The sequence below is a fragment of the Polypterus senegalus genome, chromosome 1 (assembly GCF_016835505.1).
Source record: "Polypterus senegalus isolate Bchr_013 chromosome 1, ASM1683550v1, whole genome shotgun sequence".
In the NCBI taxonomy this organism is placed as follows: Eukaryota; Metazoa; Chordata; class Cladistia; order Polypteriformes; family Polypteridae; genus Polypterus; species Polypterus senegalus.
The window spans coordinates 147883425-147906411 of NC_053154.1; the positions used below are offsets into that span (position 1 = coordinate 147883425).

The 22987-nt window shown below is 36.3% G+C and overlaps 1 protein-coding gene across 1 annotated transcript in view; it reads left to right on the forward strand.

The window, feature by feature from the left end:
- Positions 1–15158: 15158 nt before the first annotated feature.
- atp1b3a (ATPase Na+/K+ transporting subunit beta 3a) overlaps positions 15159–22987 on the forward strand; it is a 78567-nt gene continuing 70738 nt past the window's right edge. Inside the window, exon 1 of the mRNA XM_039760265.1 lies at positions 15159–15524. Within this exon, the coding sequence (XP_039616199.1) occupies positions 15416–15524 (109 nt within the window). The 5' untranslated portion in view covers positions 15159–15415. The remainder of the gene's footprint in view (positions 15525–22987) is intronic.

Below are 22987 nucleotides of genomic sequence, written 5' to 3' on the forward strand. Positions count from 1 at the left end.
TCTCAATGTGATAAAAACAGAGACAATGTAAGGGGACATCTCAAAACTGCTTAAATATTTGTTCTCTGTCAATTCTATCAACAGTAAATATGGGAGACAGTACAAAGTAGCCAAAGGTATTTAATTCAAGATTACTGGGGAATGAGTCTTCTTTTTCACATATACTAGTATCTCTCCAATATTTAGAACAAAGCATTTACAGAATATGAATCAATTAAAATATTATCAAAAAAACAGTTTGAAACCTTCTTCAGTTTGTGCAGTATTTTAAAATAACCAGTTCAGCACAGAAAATAAGAGTCTGGTGCAATCTGTTTCATGCAGATAAGCTTGGAAAGCATGTTCAGCAACTCCCTTTGAGATAATGAAGACGTGACACTCTACGCTTTTATCTCAAGGGTCAGGCTGGCAGAGGTATGGTGCGGGACGTTTTGCAGGAGGACAAGCCTTTAGTCAAAGTGATGGCTATCTTGAACATTGAGATGTTGCTGCAGTGTTTCATGACTTTTGAACTCTCTGCATACACTGTCCAGTGACATACTGAAATGCACACTCTTGGTTTTGTCAAAAGGGTTTGCAATTATTGATGTTATTTTCCCTTTTTTGTCTTTAACATTACCTGCAATTCACACATTTCTAGATGTGGGCTTTAAAAATCCAATTGTTCACATTCTTTCAGCACATTCGAGCTGTGGCAAAAGAAAAGAGTCGTGCGTGTTTGGTTGCCTGGGAGGCAGCTTTAGACACTATGCCTTTTGTTCAAGACCTTTCAGTGACCTGTGGAGGGGTTAGCTTTTCACTTGGGTTCATAAAAGCAGGGGCCACAATTACTTCACAGGTAATAACATATTAAATGATAAAACTTTGGGGAAAGAAAAAGCAAGATGGATCGATTTTAGCAGTTGTAGAATGCATATTCATGAGTAGAAATGAATCTTATTATCTAATACTACCACAAAAAAGATCACAGACTCATAAAATGATACAAAGTATACATGGAGACAAAATATTAGGATGTGGATATGTTGTGTGTGAGCCTACAAGTGCCTTGGTAGTTCATGTCTTTGCATATCAATATGATGGATAAAGCACACGCACTTTAGAAAGATTATATCGTGAATATCCATCCATCCATTAGCCAATCCCAGCCAACTCAGGGCGCAAGGCAGGAACAAATCCCCAGGCAGGGTGCCAGCCTACTGCTGGGCACACACATACTTAGGATTACCAATGCACCTAACCTGCATGTCTTTGGACTGTGGGAGGAAACCGGAGCACCCAGAGGAAACCCACGCAGACACAGGGACAACATGCAAACTCCACACAGGGAGGACCCGGGAAGCAAACCCAGGTCTCCTTACTGCAAGGCAGCAGCGCTACCCACTGTGCCACCGTGAATGTTCCCTGCATAAATAATAATATACAATTACAGCTTTTCAATACAGCCCTTTGTGAGGTATTAACCATAATATGGTAACATTTTTTATATTATATTATATTATACATACTATTATAATTCTAGACTCATTACAGTCCTCTGAGATATCACCAGGCAGGTTATGATCTAGTGATGTTATCAAGAGGCGGTCAAACTGTGCAACATCTCAAGGAGTCAGCACATTACCAAATGATTACGATTAAGTTCTGCACAGAAAGAATAATTACATATTAGGAAGTTCAAACCATAAGTCAATTGAAAGAACAGAACAACAGAATTGTCTTTATACTGCCTACAGCAAATACACAAACTAATTACATGAATATTTGTAAAAACAAAGATCAGGTACATGATTCAGAAATAGTTTAACACTAAGGGTAAAGCTTTCAAAGTTCAAAGTGGGGAATTTTAGCTACAATTGTGGTTTTGGACAACACTGAGTTCATGTCATTTTTAAAGATTGCAAATCAATTTACAAGCCTAAAGCTCTACATGTATTTACTGATGTATTAAATAATTAGTTGTGTACTTTCTAATAAAATTCACAGTAAATTGAAACAAAGTAAAAAACAAAATGCTGAACAGCAAAATACCCTTCAATATGCCCAATTATACATGTACAGTATTTTAATGTCTATAGATAGGCAGTGAAAAAGCGAAAGACACAGTTTCAGTCTACAGCGATTCCATTTGTTAGCTGATCATCCCACAATTCATAATAGTGCAGATAAAGGTCAATACAATATATGATAGGATCGAAGTTGAGTCTGTCATTAGAACTGACACATCAATTCGAAGATCCCCTGGTAAAAATGGAACCAAAAGAATGTGCTAAAAAAAGGACACAAAGAAGAGGAAGACTGGGAATGATTTAATAACATTCAATCTATTGACAGAGTTATATGAAAAAAAAGCACATATTTATTAGCAGCTTTAAGATCATGTAATGCTATTCTTCAGCGCTGATCTAAGTTCTGTTATAATAATGAATACATGAAGAACTAATGTGTTTGGTGGGGGTTTCTAGCACAAAACATGGACCTGACCAGGTAGGGCTCTAATAAAGGACACAAGTATTTACTGGTAAAAGAACATCACCACATCACCAGAGACAATATGCCCAGTATTTGTGAAACACAAAGTGACTTTAGGCCTTGGTAGAAGACCAAGCAACTCCCAGGAATTTTCAACCCAATAATGGAGAGCAGAAACAAGAAAGAAACAGGTTAGGATGGGAAAGAAAATGGCTTAAAAACTGTTAGGCCTTTAGTGGAACACACAAAGTCCTAGGGTTACCTTAGTTACCCTTGGCCATTGAACCTTACTCTTATTCGATGTTAATTAATGTTGATTTATTTTGTTTTATAATTGTGTCTTTCATTTTTCTATTATTTAATATGTAAAGCACTTTGAGCTACTGTTTGTATGAAAATGTGCTATATAAATAAATGGTGTTGTTGTTGTAGAGACATTGCCACTTTTAAAGGTGAAGGAGACTTAAAGGAGACTCAGGGGTGCAAGAATAATAGAATCACTGCCTGATAAGCTAGGCCGGTGTACCTATAGATAATGTATGGCCATCCTGGACTTGGCCCTATAAGTAATGTGAATGTTTGTCTGAAGTGAGGCTCAGGGCATGGCTCATTAACTACAGTGATGGTCTAAGCTGAAGCAAGGGGTTATATGTGAGGTTAAGAGAGGCCTAGAATGTTGAGAGGGAATGTGAGAGTGAGTGGATGTGGAGGGGAGTGCAGTATTGTACTTTGAGTAATCAAGGCCCCTATCTGGTAGTCTTGGTATTACACTTACTGAATCAGGGCCAGAGAAGCTTCACTGTTGTTTTGCTTTGCCCAATTTTTACTTGTTGCTTTTCTGTTTATGTTTCTATCCCTTATGTTAATTTATTTGATAAATCTATTTTTGCATATTGTGGTCTCCCTGATGTTACTGGGTGCAAGGATCTCCATGAAAAAGCCTCTTCCTCATTATCGTAGATAAGGAATACTCTTACGATAAAGGTGTATGAGGGTGTGAGATACAAAAAACACAAAACAGTGCAAACGTTGCTTCAGAATAGTTTGGGTATTACCGCGTGGTCACATAGGCAAAATACATAGAAAGAAAAGGCAGTGTCCTCCATGGTTACTCTCTCAGGTGGGCGTTAGCATATCATAATCCCTTGTACCGTGAGAGAACCTAAATGCAAGTATATACGGTATTCCTCAACACCTTCTTGTCATGTTTTTGACTCTGTCTAACAACACAATTACAATGGCAGATTCCCAAGATGAATTAAGCATTTTCATTTGAGGAAATTCTGGTCCAGTAGGCAACAAATTAAGATCATAGGGAACTATGGATTGTAGGAGGGTTGTGTCTGTATGGTAGGATTCAAACTCTTTAGAATAAGTGTCCAAGATTATTGAAAAAATGGAAATGCAACCCATCCAGAGGTCTGTGTTGCTGATCAAATCTATAACTATTAATTTTTTTTTCTAGTGCTGGTTAAAATAAATGATCAACTTGACACCTCAGTTCTGTTGGACTTTGGTGCAGCAAGCAATTCTAACAGTTCTGCACTTACAGATTAATTACACATTAGGAACTTCAAACCATAAGTTAATTGATGGTGACCCCATTGGTAGTGGACTGTTAGAACTTATAACACCGAGTCTAAGAATGCAGACTCGTTTTTTTTTTTATACCTCATAACACATAGGCTCACAAAGGTACTGGAAGTTTACAACTCAACTTGCTTTAAGAATTACTTACAAAAAAATAAACACCCTAATGATATCTTATATCTTAGCAGGAACTTTGCCACTAAAATATTAAGACCTCATGGAGGTGTTTAATACTCAAAAGTCTTTAGAACTTCTACCTCATCAAAAGTATGACTGTGCCATTGAGCTGTTACCAGAAGCCCCTTTAGCCAAAAGCAAAGCTTATGATTTAATCTAAATCAGAATTTAAAGCAATGTAAGATTATATCAAAAAAAACCTTTAGAACTGTTGTATTAGACTGTCAAGCAGTCCAAGTGGCACAGTATTTCTCTTTATCCAGAAAAAGTAGGATCACTCGTCCATGCACAGATTACCAAGAGTTTAATAAAGTTACTAATAAAAACCATGACCCACACCATTAATCTGTTAATTTAATTTCAATGGGCTCTTCAATTCCTAGTTTAATAGAATAGCCATCACATCTAAAAAAAAGTTTGAAAACTGGTACAGCCGGTGGGTAATTGCAGAATTTAGGGTCAGGAAGAAGTTGTGGCATTCTATGTGGATCATCTGCCTGAGGGTTGTTTCTATTAAACTGGCTCTGAAGTTCAATGGACCAGGTAATTATAAACTGTAGATGCCAGCTCATTTCAAAATTCCTCTATTATGTTTTGTATCTTAGACACAAAAGTAGATGTGGAGCAAGAATTTGAAATACAGAAAATCCAAGATTCATACCAACAAAGTTTCAAAGTATTCTACTTTGTTTACTGGTGTGGTTGTGGTATTGAGGATCGATACCAGGTAGAATATCGTGATATTCATGCCCCTAAACATTTGTGTCAAATCTGCCTTCACCACACAAAGAGATCAGATGGTTGTGTCCAGAGTCCATACCTAACAGCCACACTCATCAAACAGATCTGAGCTGATTTGACACAATACCTACAATCCTGTGCTGATATTCAAGCTTTGTAGAATCAAAGCAGGAAAGCTGGAATGAAACCTAATTTCTGTAGCTGTCCCTTTCAAACTCTTTGTACACTCCTAATTTCATAATTATCTGAAGTTTACAGATTTTTGGATAATTCTAATATAACTGAAAAACAGAGGAGTATAACGTGCGTCCAGAGAAAACTTGCAAATAGGCCAAATTTAGTCTGTGGACCGCCAATTGATGATACTAACCTTATATTTGGATTTCTGTACTCCTTGTGCATTTATTTATGTAATTTAGACTTAATTTATTTCATTAATAAGTTAGTACAGTATTAATCATTTTATCATTAGGTGTGTTCACACATAACGTGGCTATTGCATTTGCATGTCTGTCTGCCTGTTTGTCCGAATGAAACAACCCACCTTCCATTGGACCAATTTTGTTGAACTTCAGCACAATTATTTTTCACGTTCCATTTTCCTTGAGCTATCTCAAACAGTGTTCTTTAAAAATGTTTGAAATTTTAAAATCTCACACTGAAACCAATTTGCAAACTAGTGTATCTTAAAATGGAGAAATGTTTTGTGAGAATTCAGTCAATCTAATATTTACCTTGAGAGAATTCAAATCAACTTTTATATGTTCCTCTTCTACTCAAACGGAAGACACTCCTGTTGGCAAATTGAATTCCCAACACCAGGTAGTCAAATGGTAGGACAAGCACGCTAACTGCTTGTACACCAGCTCCTTTCTGCTGCAGCTTGAAGCAAGTTAACTATAAAAGTAAAAAAAAAAGAAAAAGTAGAAATTCCAAATCAGTTAACTAAGTCTGTGAATGCAACTGATTGTTACAACATACATATATCTTCTAACAGGAACAGTATTTAAGATGGCTCCAAAATTTCGGATTCTCAAATGAAACCTTTTCTGGGTTGCAAGTTAGAAAAAAATCTTTTCTAAGGAATTAGAACTTTCAATGTTTTTCTGACTACGAGTTTGGATTAATGTTTTCTCCTTAGCATTCTGATTCATTTGATTATGATTGGTGAGACCCCTGCGAGTTTATGATTTATGCTTTAACATGATATTATGTAGGCATTTCTAGAAAAGGTCAGCGTTCACTGTTAAGGTTGATAATAAAAGTAAAAATTATCACTCTAAAATTGAACGGTACAATAGCATTTATAGGTTGCAGAAGAAATGGAGTTAAAGAGTGGAAAATCAAGAGGGACTCAACTGAAGAACTTTAGTGCAAGGTTCACATTTTTAGGGCTTTGGTTTAATTAATGCATAAATTGATATAATGAGACAGTACATGACAGACTGGACATAAAATAAGATGAAATGTTTAATTAGTGTTTTCTTCTGACAGCTTGATTGCAAAAGATACAACCATATCTGATTAACAGATGATTGGGAGGTCGTTCTTTGCAGGCCTATATAATGAACCTTAAGGATTTGGAGTTGCTCTCCACAAATAGTGCTGAGTGGGAGCTCTAATCCTAACCCCTCCTCTTATGTAGAGTTTTCCTTTGGATCCTCCCTCCTCTATCTTTTGGCTTGCAGTGCTAAATGTTTTCATGTCAAATGAGCGAAAGTACAAAGATTAAATAAGGAGTTAGCTTTGTACTCGGGCATTGTGCTTTGGGCCAGTGAGTACCCTCACATCAAGTCTTGCTCGAGTTTTTTTTTTTTTTTGGATTGTATAATTTTGCTCAAATAATTTTCTATCCTGTTTGGCTTTTGACCTTCAGATGTTGTGTGACCTAGCATCTGGATTTTGGTTAAATATAATTTAATTTTTATTGTACTTTTTCACAGCTTCTTTGTCATTTGTTACTCCTCTGGTTCTGTACTTCGCAGAATCAGCATTGCTTAAAGGCTTGGATGGTGCATCACACTGCAATCCCACATTGAACTTTTCCTTGCCAGAAGCTACCATCAAGGTGTTGTACTGAGTGCATGCATTTTTCTGTGGGCACTATTAGCTTGCATGTGATTGACACCACCAAACAAGACAGCATGTAACTTTTTCAGACTGACCAGTTTATTTTACAGTGCAATATAACATGTCACTCATGATCACTGTCATTTTGTCAGGCCTTTCAACTATCTATTGCCGTCAGTTTTCCAGCCCATGCTCACTCCGACCTGAGATGAAACCCTTTGTTGAAAGTGGTTTGCTGGGAACTCTTCTTTAAGGCTGATTGCTCAATACCTTGATATGGCATACACGACACATTTGTGACACACTGTGTTTGGGTTCATCAGGTGTTGATCAAGTCTGTAGCACAGAAAATTAATCCCCTTGGGATAAATAAAGTATCTATCTATCTATCTATCTATCTATCTATCTATCTATCTATCTATCTATCTATCTATCTATCTATCTATCTATCTATCTATCTATCTATCTATCTATCTATCTATCTGTTTTAGTTTTACTTGCTATTAATTTCTCAAGCACATCAACTTGCTGACCCAATCCATCAGCCTTGCAACTATTTTTTAAGATGACAACTGTATATGAGACATACTCTAAGTATATGGGCATTTTGACAAACTTTACATTAGGGTTAATCTACAAGACTCTACAGCATCTTCAGTACATGGTCTGATTAGGCCTCAAATTCCTGTTCACAGATAATACAAGATGAATGAGGTCCTTGCTGTGGACCATTGCGGTTGGGTTTCACTCCTGAATCCTAATAAGAACTAAGCAGGCCAAAATTATTAACTATTAATTTAGCCTTATTGTAAAGGAAGGTTAACACAATGTGAGAACACAAAGAAAAAAATATATAACATGTCCACAAAGCCTACTTAGACATGTAACTGGCCATTCTTAACAATTATGTGAGGTGGCTAATCCAGGTAACCACAAGTACTCCAATAACCAGCCTCTTCTTATCTTGCACTAGCACCCTTCTTCACACCTAATAGAACACCTGCTTTAGTTCTATTAGTTGGATCTTCTCCATTTTCACATCACCTGGCACCAGGCTCAATGGCTGACTGGGTATTATATCACAGTCAGGGTTCCTCTCCTGGCTGGTGTTCAAAGCCTTTTTTTATGTCCATTTTGTTCTTTGTTGGGCCATTTATTTATGTTAAAGTTACTTTTGTTAATTATCTGCTTTATTTCCTTGGTCTGTGTTATGCTTAATGTGTTGTGTGGATTGTCCACCAAGAAGTGGGGCCACTTACCAATCACAGTAAGGAATTGATCTCTGCCACATAAATCTTCAGGGTCTTCCACAGTTCTTATTCTGAATGCACTCTGCAGTGCCTTTTGTGAATTTTCTGGATTTTTACTATTTATCTCTGATTTTTGACATTCACCTCAAAATATCTGTATTAGGACTTATTTGTTTTGGATTGCATTTGTATTACGGGAAATTCTATTTTGCCTTATGTTATCCACAGAGCTTTTTTTGGGGGGGGGAGGGACACTGGGCATTTTGTGGAAATAACATTTTATATATATAAGGATTCTACAAGGTCTTTTTTGTATCTATTCAGGGTTTGTGACTGAATTTCCCCCTCTAGTCTACAATTCTGGAAGAGTTTGAATATGTGCTTTAAATCTGGTAGGTTACTAGTATTCTATGTTATCTGTAAAATGTGGACTCTGATCACATCCATCTTATTTTTAATTAATGCAAACCTTCCTCACAAAGATATATCTCTTGCCATATCCACACACCATATGTTATGTTGCACTACTTGTTGAACATATTCTACTGTATTATATTATACTGTATAAAGTAATGCCATTTTCATACTCTTATAGATCATATACACATATCCACAACATGCTGGTACAAAAACATTACCTTCCAGGATCCCAAAATCATTTACATGCATGCTTAAAGTCAAACAACTTACTGTATTGATTAAATTGAATAAAATACAATGGCATTAATATATTTCAGACTATATGCTCCACAAATAGCAGATAAATGTTAGGTTAATTGAAGATTCTAACTTGGCCCAGTGTGAGTGAAAAATAATACTGTTTTTATTGTTTTTCAAAAAATGTTTCTATTTCTTTTCACATCTTATTTTTTCTTTTATGTAATGCCATTTTTAGGTGCTGCTACAGTGTTCATCACCAATCATTACATCACACTTCTTATTGTATAAAGAACCGGTGTGTTGGTATCCTTCATTGGATATAAAATACCTTTCGAAAAGTCAAACCTTTATTAGTGATAATTTACTAAAATAGTTTCAGGTTCATTTGTATTTGAATCCCCCCACCACCCCATGTCATTGCTGACTTTCATGCTTGCTTTGCTCTTTAAGTCCCAATGCACCAATCCTCTCTCGACTTTCTGTTTTTGACTCTAACATGGCATTGACTCGGATCTACTATTTCATAATAATTTCTTGGGCATTTTTTCTTGCCACTCACCAATAATCCTCCAGTTTTCTTCTCTGCCTGGTTTTCAACAGTTTGAGTATACCTTGTTTGCTGATTTGATCATTAAGACAAAAATTTTTTAATTGTTTACTTCAGTCTTCTTGTAGCATTAAATATATCATAATACTCTTTGAGAATGTTAGTTCTCCGCACTATTTGTTCTATTTGTTCCACTTGGCAAGCACTGTCTGGTTATTAAATATACTGAGTTTTGTCACAGTAACAAAGTAGTCAATAACAATCTTCCCCAAGTCCATTAATTAATAGCAATAACAAAAAATGTGAATTGTGAATTTGCAAGTAAGACTAACCAAGGGCATTACAGTTTAATCTAACAGAGATCAATCCAAAACTCTATAAGGGTGTGGGACTTTTTGTGTTTTTGCAGTTTGAGATACATTTTTTGGATATTACTTTGTGTTTACCCATTTGCCAGAATCATAATTCAATTACTATTCTTATTAATAAAATAAAAACTAAAGAATGAAAAAGATGAAAAACAATTATTTTGATTTCTAATATGATGGTCCTGGTGACCTGGACTGAGTAGGAGAATTGGGGAAAGTAAACTGCCAGAAATGGGTTTGTATTATTCTGCACTACATTTGAGTGCTCTTTTGTTTGAGGTTTCCAACATTGATCTGCCTTTTATTGGAGGCTTATTCTATTTTGAGCCTGCACCTTTTATTTTAGAACTCCTATTTTTGACCTTTGCTTGTTTTATGATTGATAACTTTGATTCTGGCAGCACTTTTTCTTCATCTGTCCCCTGTATAAAATCGCCATTCAAAATAAAAATATATTAGATAGTGACACATACATAACATGATTATTTTTAAAAATGCATGTTCTTAATAGATTTATTTTAATGTGTGTCCATACTGTCAATAACAAAAACCAGAAGTATAAGTGAAAAATGCATGCTAAACAGTTAAATACATGAAGGTTAATTCCACCTTGAAAATTAATTGGCTTAATTTTGTAGAAACACACTCATGCAAACATTTTTATCCAATAGGCTCATTTTTCAATCTTGACCAAGTTACAAAAAGTATAACTCTGGTAATATGTGGAGGCCCTGGTGTCAACCCTCTGCACTCAGAAACATTACAAGGAAGCAAAAAGTGCAGAAAATGACATGCTTATTACCAAAAAATAACTACAGGGAGATACAAACAAATGAGAGTATTTAAAGTTCTAAATAAGGATACAGTAAGCAAAATCATACTGGCCTGATTACTTAATCATTGAAGCCAAGACCCATCCATTATAACTCCTGGCGACAGATTCAGCTTTCCATTTGCTCCAAGTACACCAGAATAAATAACTCCCTAAATGTGCTCCTGGTGTCCCTGCAACGCTAAACCTGAAGTTGCCTGAAAGGGGGAGTCAGGTCTCGAAGGCAACATCCCAGTTCCCTGAACAATCTAAAAGACAATATGGTCCTGTATATTCCTCTTTAAGGGCCATGTACTTTCTAGTGCCCTCTAGTATTCCTTACTAGTTACACAGTCCGGCATTGCTGCCAAATGCTTGCCTGACCACCATTGTCCTATGGGCATACTCTCTCTCTGTCTCTCTCTCTCTCTAATTTCTGCATGCAGTTCACAGTGAAAGGAATAAATATAAGGAGCATATTGTGCCCTAGTGACACCTGTATTCTTTCAATGACATGTGCAAGAGTATTTCTGCTGTTAGTTTGTCTCTCTCTCTTTTAGAAGCTCTCATGTTCTGCAGAACTTGGTTATGCACTATGCCAATATGGTGAATGCCTTTGCCCTGGCAAATTCTTGCCAGCCAGACATTTTTTTTTGGTTCCCTATTTTGCCTTATACAATTTCTTGTATTAGGAATTTGTTAGTTTTTGCATACCCCTTGGGGTCAGAGCGCAGGGTCAGCCATTGTACAGCGCCCCTGGAGCAATTGCAGGTTAAGGGCTTTGCTCAAGGGCCCAGCAGAGTAGGATCTCTTTTGGCAGTGACGGGGATTTGAACTTGCGATATCAGCGCAGATCCTTAGCCTCAGAGCCATCACTCTGCCGTAAACATGCCTCCATACAAGCAGTAATGCGTTTTTCCCCAATATGATAAATCATCTTCTGTAGGTTTAAGATATAATTTATCATACTATATTTTTTTATGACTAATGCCTTAAGTAACTGAAAGGTACAACAACAACAACAACAACAACATTTATTTATATAGCACATTTTCATACAAACAGTAGCTCAAAGTGCTTTACATATTAAAGAATAGAAAAATGAAAGACATAATTATAAAAAATAAATCAACATTAACATCGAATAAGAGTAAGGTTCAATGGCCAGGGGGGACAGAAAAACAAAAACTCCAGACGGCTGGAGAAAAAATAAAATCTGTAGGGATTCCAGACCATGATACCGCCCAGTCCCCTCTGGGCATTCTACCTAACATAAATGAAACAGTCCTCTTTGGATTTAGGATTCTCACGGAAGGGCTTGATGATGATGATGGTCACGTAGACTTCTTCCTTTTAATCCGTCCATCATTGTTGGAGCATCATGAAGCTTTGAGTAGGTGGAGGTGGCACAGGCCACCACCACAAAGAAACCGGAAAAAGAAACAGAAAAGAGAGTGGGGTCAGTACCGATTTTAGAGCCACCATGAATAGTTGTTATGATGAATTGAACATACAGAGTATCAGGATTAAGTTAAATTACGATTAAAATGAAGTTATAAAAAGGCCATGTTAAAATATAATGTAAAGGTACATTCAATCATCAACTACAATTTTGTTGTACGTTGCTTACAAAGCCTTCATGTCTATTATTACAACCATAATGAAATAACTGAGTGTTTTAACAATTGAAAATTAATGTTCTTGGCAATCTACATACAACTATAATGAAATAGTTAATTGAATGTGTTTACTATTGAAAATGTGTGTTCTTTTCAATCTATAAATTCAAATATTGTACTTGTAATATTCATAATTTCAAGACAAAATCTTACGAAGGCTTCATAATGTTACATATTTTTTTTTACATAGTTTCAATTCAAAACATCAATCCCATGAGGTTTTAGGCTTCCTGTTTATGTGCATGCTGCTGACAATTCAGGAAATAATTATTTAACAATATTTTAGCAAACAAATACGTTTTGAACTTAACGATTAGAAAATGGACATTGGATTATGCAACACAAGTAATGCAACATTTTTTTTCCATGGACGTTTTTCACATCATTTCTCATTGGGCAACATTGGTCACTATTGACTTATATCATGCCATAAAGATTTCTCTCCATTCTGCATGAAAATAGAAAATATGTGGCTAAAACATTTTCTCAGCCACCACTACAAAGTACATTAGACAACATATATAAATATCACTTTTGGGTGGATTATTCCTTTAAAGTTGAAATGTGTTTGACTCTTGTAAAGTTATAATTCATTGTAAGTTATGTTGTAGTTTCAGGCAAGGAGACTTGAAATGCTAAATGTTTTCACTTGAGAAAAAAATCGGTCCATGCATGGGCCTTTGTCTGTTTCCCCCGATTACAAAGGACAAGTATAACATTGTCCTTAATACCATTAGTTAAAGGATAGTACAACCTTTTATAGACAAACACAAATGGGTCTCAAAGATCCACATTATTAAGCATAAAGTTTGCAACTTTCTTGGCTTCAGGATTGAAGAAATAATCTTCATGTGTATCAGCAGCCATCATGGCAGAATGATTTTTGATTCCGTTTTCATGAACATAGATTATTAGTTTATTTGCTGCTTACAAGCATTACATGTCTTTCATGGTGTGTGTAGTGGTAGATTATCTGAAGAGATCTTTACAATACCTTAGGTGTAGAAATCTCAAGTAATGCACAAACTCAGCGAAGTGATGTTACAGTAACTTGTCCTTAAAGTGACAATTGGTAATTTGACCAGCTTCTGCAATTGCTCATTTAAAGATTCTAATATCTATAATCAAACAATTTCTGAGGGGGACATGTATACAAGACAATATCGTATCAATGTGCCATTTCTGTATTGCAGTGGTCCTAATAATGTAAGCAATCCAAAAAGTAGGTGTCTTTCTTTCTTTAGGAGAAGTTCCACTGGTATTATGCCGAACAACAGAAAAATCTAAATTTTGATTTAACATTTAATTCCAGTAAGTCAGCAAAGACTTCCTAAAATGTGTTAATTTGATTACATCTTTGAACAGTTTCTAGAATAGTCATTTATAATAATCACAACTTTGCCGTTTTGCCAGCAATTATCCATCAACCACTCCACCAGACTTGCAAAAGGTAGATTATGACAGGTAATAGCTTTTGTTTTCATCTTGAAAGTGAGAGTTATTTTTTCTTACAAAGCGTCAGAGGTCTCTAAATTAATTCACAATACATGCACTCAGTCATTGTCTGTTAAGGTTTTAAACAAAAATCATTATTATCATCACTGCCAGTTTAAATGGCATTTTTCCCAGGTTTAACCAGGTCTACCTGTTATCTCCCAAATCATCTTCTTTTACTTTCTGTGGCCGTAGAGATTTTTTCACAAGGTCCTGGAGGGCTGCAGAGGCAGCAGGTTTTCAAATGAAACCGTTAGAACCCATTTACCTGCTAAAGAAATATATTAATAATTTTGTTACTTCTTATTATTCAGAACCGTTCATTGCCAATTTTAGTTTTAAGCAGCTTCATTTAGACTTTAAGTGTTTCCTACTTTATTAATCAGCCACACTTACTTAGATGGATAGTGTCCTTTTTTCTAACACCAGAACAGAGGGATAAACAGCATTAAACAAAAACCAAAAAATAACTCACAATATCCTTGTATGTCTGGTGCAGAAAATTGAGCAAATACACTGTGACTTTTTTTCCATTTGTATTTTGTAGCATTTTTTGTTTCTCACGCTGTCACATTTCTTCATGGCAACTCTTTCTGGCATTAAGAAGAATAACTGACAAATACAAGAATGAGTCTATTTATGGCGCAGTGTAGGGGAATGTACAGTGGCATCTACAGGAAGTCAATAGAAATGAACAGCACTTGTTCGTGGGCTTTTCTATTCCAGTACTATAGAATAACACCTCCAGAAACCAAAGAGGTGAATCGTTAACGATGCTATGAAAAGAATAATCCAGCATATAATTTAAACTCTGACAGAGTTCAAAAACACAAGGAAAAGTTAAACAAATCATGGATCTTCGTCCACAACAGAATCAAACCTATGGCTAATGCATTTTTTGCAATCTAAATCTGCAAACGCCACTACTAATCACTGGCCGACTGGAAAAACGTGTGGCGTTTTCATTTGAAGAACTATTTTACATATGCCGTCGTTTTTACACGACATCGACAAAAGCACGCGTGATGCAGAAGAGCCGAGCACGCTGGATGATGACACTACCTGATTAAATTCATTAGGCTCCTGCTTTAAGAGAGGAATCCTGCCTCCCTGCCGGCCCCGCTCTTCGTGGACCACAGCACACCACCCACGGCAACAGAAGACCCCGAGACGAGAAACTGCACACGCCCATTTCCATCCTTTTCTCCCAATCTTGTCGCGTGGATAAGCGACGTCGAAGTGCGGCTGCGCGACACGGCTTCGCAGTGCCCTCCCTCCAAGCAGCAGAAGAGGAGCCGAGCTCTTTTGGGAAGCCAGACGCTGCGGTGCGGGCGAATGAGAGGAAAGTTGCCGTTTGTTCATAAGGAGGAAAAATACACCACGTCAGAGAGCGAGCGAGTTATAAAACATCCCCCCCTTTAGCCAGGCAGCCCTCCGCAGCACGCACTGCACACGCACAAGCCGCTCTGGCTCCCGCTCCTTCATTTCTTTCTTGACACTCCATTACTAAATAGCGGGTTTCTCTCGCGAACAGAACTTTCCCCCTCCCCACAATCATGTCGAGCAAAGAGGACAAACCAGTAGAACAATCCCAGTCCAGTTGGAAGGACTTCATCTACAACCCGCGGAACGGCGAGTTCATTGGGCGCACGGCCAGGAGCTGGGGTAAGAGGGGGCGACCCGCTTCAAGGGAGGGGGCTGCAGAAGGACAGAATGGACTCCGTTCATTCATTCGTGAGGTGGCTGCAGCTGCCGGTGGAAGAGGGAGGAGGAAAGAGGGGCGGCTGAATGTCGATGACGTGCTGTTATTAAATGGTTTAAATACATTCCGCAGTTGAAAATACCCTACTTATTAGTGGTTAACGGTAATTTAGGTTCACCAATGCGTTCTGTGTGTTCTTAAATAGGTTTTGCGGAAATCCTGGCTTTGCGTTAAGAAATCATTCTTTAGGTTGATTTTTTTTAAATAGATGTACCTGTGATTTAGCCCCAGTGAATGTTGTCATGGATGTCCTTGACGGGTGCATTGGGCCAAAATGGTTGGTTAGTCCATTTTCGACAGCTGCTGGCGTTTGTAGGATAGAGCGACGTAGGAAATTAACATGGTGAATCTAAACCTTATTGCGTCTCATAAATATATACGAATTGTTATCCATTCATACATTATGTGTAACCCGGTACTGTATGTTTGAGATAATGGTAAGAATCAAGCACCCACTAGGTTATAATTAAATATTACAGTGAATTTTACAAACTGGGTTAACATGTCCACCATACAGACATTACACAGCCCTACGTGTTATATGTGGGTACACAGGCAAGATGTGTGTAATGTGTGCCTATATGCAATATGTGTTCTCTGTACACATACTCAGCCTCTCCATCACTCTCTGCATAGATATGCATTTCAAGAAGAAAAAAATATGAGAAATAAATAGCAGTATGCAAAAATATGATTGTATCTTTCATACATGAGCAATATACACTGAGATTCTAGAATTCATATATTTGTGTTTGTGTAAAAAATAATTATAAATGGTTAAAGTTCTATTTTAAGTTATCACTTCTTAGCAGTTATGAGTGGTGGTCAGAACTGACATGTTTATTATATGATCTTTCTGTGTGATACAAATGGAACTGGAAATATTTAGTCAAGGTTAAACCTTTGTGTTACACAACACTGAACAAAATTGTGTTAATTCCATAGTTCTGGATGAACGGTTGTAGTTTTTTTTTATTACGTTAAAATCAACTACATATAAAAATGAGTGTGAAAATATATGTATATAAGTGACAGTTTGTGTTCATTTTTTACGGCAGGTATCTTCCTGCAGTTCAGACTTTATTCATAATTGCATTTTAGAATAAATAACTTATAGTTAATACTGAATGATTGTCAGCCATGCATAATGAATTCTGATGATGTTTTATGCTGGGAACAAAAGGCATTTTAAACATTGGAAAGGATTTCTCTAATAAAATTCTGTGCATGTGAACAACATAAATGCCTGATGTAGCTTGCAGCAGCTCTTAGACCTCTTCGTCTGGACTGACCGTGTTCATGCTCTGCTCTGACGTAATCTCCCACTTCATTTGAAATTTAAATTAGACTTCCCTATCCCACTGTCAGTAAAGAGGAAATTTCCATTCCTTCGCCTGACTTGTGATACCTAACAGCATTTACCATCATTAGTTCTTTAACCTTTTTTAGACCTTACATTTCAGCTGTCCTTGTAGGATACAGTATTGTTGCTGCTAATAGTTGCCTTAAGCCTGTTAACATTTTCTATTTTAATTCTGTTTGTGTAAGTGTGTGCATGTCTGAGTATATAATACACTGTGTGTATATAGGATTTACCAGGGTAAGTGGGGATTGAAAAATAATTATAATATGTCTCTTTATATCCATTGCGTGTTTGATTTTTTTTTTTAATTCTAGTATGCACATCATTAATAAAATTTCTGAATGGAAAATCGAGCCATTAAAGAATTCCCTACACATATATGCAATGTTTGGTTTTTTTTTGTTTTTTTTTGTAGTCGTGCATGATTATTGGTTGTGTGACATTTTTTTATATTGTCGTACTTTTATCAAGCTTTTTCACCTGGTAGTGGAATAAACACATAAGAATAAAATTGCTGTCTCATATACAAGTAAAGAAGTGCTAGAAACAAACACTAAATCTAAGCAAAAATTTAATTTGTTGAAAGTCAGTCAGTCAGTCATTGCCCAACCCGCTATATCCTAACACAGGGTCACGGGGGTCTAACAATAAAAAAGTTAACAAATGTTAAATCAGAAAAGCCTGAGATCATACTAACATAGACAAAAACAAGAATATATTCAACTGGAGTACCGGAGGTGAAATAAAGTACTGGTGCAGTCCCAAGGTGGAAAACAAATTTGACTTTAATGCCAAAATTTCACTGACTAAACATATGATCGGGAACAACTTAGCATACCTGTGCCAAGTCCCAAGAATGCCTCCTAGGGGGCTACCGTAGTAAAGCGCAGGTGTGGTCACTAAATAGAGTTCCCCAAGGGTAACTGTTTTGAGGAATCCCTGCAAAATTTGGCAGAGAGAGTTTCAGTGGTGCATAACAGACATATACTCAAAGACACATTAATCTCTATATATGAATAATTAAACTGTGTACTTTAAACAAGCATAAATGAATAAACAAGGCTTAGTAAGTTTAGAGTTGTCTACTCCATAAAATCATAGCTGTCATTAAGTAACATTATAGTCCTTGTTGTAAAAACATGCACACACACCATGACAGTGCAGTAATCTCTGTGATTAAATTATAAGGAACAAGTATTAAAGTGCAGCATCATAAGTATGTTTCAATAGGTGTTCAATCAAAAAATAAAATGAGGGAGAGGGGGTGGGAATGGGGGTTCCTTTGATGGTCAACTGAGAGCCTAGCAGTTCCAAAGGAAGAAAGACAGAAATGTTGAGTTGAAGTAGTTATACAAAGTAATGGCACTGGAGAGCGGTGATGTGTTGCACGTTGATTAGCATGTGCAAGTAAGAAATTTACTGTACTCTGCACATATGACAATAATGATGCTATAAATCTTCATGCAAAAATAAGAAATTAAGTAACGTTCAGAAAACTATGGTCCATGAAAACAAAATATTAAAAATACAGAAGTGTTAGTTATAGTATAAGGAAGTGAGTGAAGGCATGGAAAGTTGAGTTTCCATTTCAGAGTATTGTCTGCTTACCCCCAAAAAACTGATGAAATGCAAACATACATTACATACATTGGTAAAGATAAAGAGCAATTGGTAAAGATAAGTCAATGTAGATAGGTGAAACACTCATTAGCAAATAATACGGTACTATAGAGTGTTATGTAAGAAAATAATATGCTAAAGACTAGTATATGCAAAGATGCACATTATGCAGTGGACTTCATCATTGCCGCCAGTTTAAAAGCCATTTTCTGCAGTTGCCCCCATATCTTTTTTCCTTTTCTCTCCATGGTCCTTTTGTATCTTTTCTTTAAATATCATCTGTCATCACCTTCAACCATGCCTTCTTTAACCTTTTTCTGTGCCGCGTTTCCTGCACCATGATGCACCTCTTCACCAAATATTCTGTACCTTTTGCTCCACATACCCAGACCACCTTAGTCTGTTTCATTTAAGCACAACATCTGTTGCCTCCACACCAATTCTTCTTCCTTAACTCAGCATTCATTTTCCTCTCACTGAGGTCAGTCCATTCATATTACCTTGCTGCCCACCACTTTTGTAATTTGCATTTACAGCATTCAATTTTAATTAAGTATTTTGTTTCAGAAAGTCATTTAATAGACATTTTTGTATTTTGATCACAATTTTCTTGTTCCACATAATAGCCATAAATATGTGCTTAGTTGTGATTAATGCAGTTTTCCTCCTCCTTTCTATGTCCATATCTAAATCTTGCAATCAACCACTTTGCATGTTTTATTTTTTTATTATTTCTTAATATTTGGCTGCTGCCTTCACCTTACCCTAGGTGACTTTCAAAATTTGAGCGGTACAATTGGTTACATTTCTTTTGTATTTGTTGCAATTGGAGCAGAAGCAGGTGAAGTGATTCCCTCATGTGCACACAATATCAATAGTGGAATTTGAACCTACAACCTCAGGGTTTGAAGTCCAAATCCTTAACCACTTAACCAGACTGCCTGCCTGTTTTGTAATTTCTTTGATCTCTCCATTTGTTTTGACATTCTGTTCTATTGGTGCACAAGTAAATTCAATTTTTAATTCTGGCAATAGAAGATACTGTTATTTATTAGAAAAATATGCAGCTCCACTAAATTATTAGGAAGTATCTAATAATGACAGTGATTAGATATATTATACATATGGTTTTCCCAAATTCTTTGAAACGTTTAGAGTGCTGGATTAGTGAAACATCGCACTGTCTGATTTATGAATTGGCTCATATACTCAATTATTGAAAACATCCCTTATTTGAAGTTATAATTAACTTAATTCAAATAAATAAGTTGTCTTGATGTAACAAAAAAGAAAATCTTGTCAGCTTTGTGTTTAATGGCAGCTTTGATTACAAATGTCAAATGAAGTGAGTGTAGGTTACAGTCAATTCTGCGTTTCTATAGTAGAATGGCACTTTGACATGGGAGGATACAGTTGCATTACTGAAATATTTTATATGTAGGGGTTGCTGAAACTGTTGTGATTGGAAAGTGTTACATTATTTACCATGCCAGTTAATCAATTGCATCCTTAGGCAAACCGTCTAATAGCTTCCTATTATTCACATGTGTTGTGATGTCATTAACTCAACTGATACTTCTGTTTGCCTGTGAAAGCTCATGCAATCAATTTAACAATAACAACAACAGCATTTATTTCTATAGTACACAATGTAGCTCAAAGTGTTTTAAGGTAGTCATTAAAAACAGTATGAAAGTTTGAATTCAAATTAAAGCAAAGCAAATTACATTTAAGACCACAGTAGAAATGTAAATAATATTGCTCCACTTATTTAGTAATACTCTAATTCATTTACCTCTGTCTTTCTCATAACATCTATTCTCTATCAGGATGTTAATTGATGAACACAAATGTAATGGAAAATGGCAGGTTCTAAAAACTTTTTATTTAAAGTGAGAGGATGTACACTTTGTGTCCAAAACTTTGGTGTTCAGCAAACAAATGAATAATAACAAAGATTGTTGTTTTTCATTCTTAGTTAACATATAATATTTTTAAGCATGCATATCAAGCCATTCTTGATTCTACATCAGTATGGGCACTGCATAAGACTGGGAAGTGCTATGTCACCAGATTACTTACTGATTATCCCCTTGCAATCTCATGTTGCTCATGCCTCTCACAGAATAAAGGAGCATGGAAATTTGTGTTTTGAACTAATAGTTTACATAGTAACAAAGCTCCTTACTCAGTAAAGTGGCAGCTATATCATTTTTGAAGATATTGTTATAGTGGAGCTCCCTCATTTAAGTGGCATAGTATCTCATAATTTAGATGCAATGTCTATTTAATAAAAAGATCCCATTTAGACCAAACTTCACATTTCGATTTGATGCATCTTACTATAAATATTTCATGTGCAATGCATCTTTTTTCAAAGCCCAGGAATACAGAATGGGTAGGAGAAGTACATAAATTAAAATACAGAGCACAGTGGCAACAATAAGTAAGAATTAAAAAAAAAAAAAGTGCATATTAGTAATGAAACTTACTGGACAAAGAGTAAAAATTACTGATGTGGAACCTTTTTCCTTGCACGCGAGCAGGAATGGACAGTCAGAATTGACATTGGTGGAACAATGAGAGATGACAAATTGATCATAAATATCCAGTAAAATATCTTGTTAGACTGAATTTGAGCAAAAACTGTTACATTGTAAAAAAAAAACAAAAAAAAAAAACAACGCATCTCTTGTTCAGATATTAAAAATCTAATCATAATGCTGTTATTTGCAAAACCCAGCTAGTGTAGTAAAAAAAGAGGGGTGATTCAGACGTTTGGAAGAGATTTTCACAGGTTCTAGACTTCAATGGAAAGAAGCTGCACACTGTGAGTGTGACAATGTGACAAAGTTGTAAAGTATAGTAGATACTAAGTAGATATATGTATAGTAGATATAAGTATAGTAGATAGACAAGGATAAGGTCCAAAGTATCCGTAGGAGTGAGTTGGCATAGGATTAAAAAACAATTCATATTGAGAAGTCATCTGTGAGCCTGGCCTGTGAGCATATTTCACAAACTGAATCAAATGTGACCCTGGATGTTGACTACAACAAAAGTCTGGACTTGATCGCTGTCATCCATTGACATAAAAGTGGCCTGTCTTTGTAAATTCAGACTTTTTTTCTGCTGTTTGTTTGAATAGAACTTGGTATTCCACAAGCAGGCAGTAAGCATGAGAGTGGAGAAATGCAGATGTTTTTAAGTATATTTTGGTGTGACCCAGTGGGCAGAATTGCAAAAACTGCTTTTAAATGTTGGAGCATCAACTGTGTATCCTAGTTTAATTGTCCCAAAACAACAACTAAAAATATGCTCAATGGCACCAGTAACAGAAAATTACAATGCAGTTGGCCAGTTCAATAGAAAACAGTTCCTTTTAGGGAGGCTCAGGAGTCGTGTAGGACCTTGTTCCAGGCTGAGTTTAGGTCCAAAAAGCAGACAACCGTTTCTCCTTTTCTGGGGACCATTGAAGGTTTATAGAGTTCCAACCGGAAAGGTGGGGCCAGTTCTGAGTGCTACTGTCGGGTCAATTGCCCTCTCCGGGTGGCTTCTCACAGCTGCAGGTGGAAAGGGAGAAAGTATTAGCGTAAGTGATCCCTCTTATCACATCATGGTTCCACTTACCATAGCAGTGCCAAAAAGGTGATACCCAATTACACTTGCGTGACTTGGGGTATAATCTACAACCTCGATAGCCCAAAATCCTGGTAGGAATAAACTGGCAAAAAGGAAGCATTCAGGTGTTGGAACAGTAGGGGCCACACCAGTAAGTCCTGTGATATACACTTGGTAATTAGACCACAGGACATTTATGTGTGCTTTGAGCAACAACAGCTGTATAATGGATGACATGAATGAAAACAGTTTAGAACAGTTCCACTTGTGCCCAAAAACAACTGCAGATAATCAAGAAAAATACAGTGTGACCAATCTTGTTGATGTCAGCAGAGATGTATCACCACTGAATCACCACAGAAAGCAAATTGTTTGCCACCTTTACCAGTGTCCACTTAGCGCTGTCCAGAAAGAAAGCTAGAATGCAGGAGTTCAAATAAGTGAAATAAAATAATGAATATGTGCCTCTAAGTCTCCATAACATGTTTGAGAGAATTTAAATATAAATGGAAGGTTAGAAATAGGCACATAAATCAATTGATTGTCATGCTAAATCCACCTGTTCTCTCGCTTCTAGCATCTCGGTTGCTAGAACTATTAAAAAGAGGCACTTGTTTTTTGACAAAAAATAAGAGATAAAAAACGCTACATAAAAGGAAAAGTTAGACTGACGAAAAAAAGACAAGCAGCTGCTGACTTTATTGGACAGCTGACTTGATGCAATTAAGATCAACGTCCTCAAGATAGATTGCAGAGAATTCA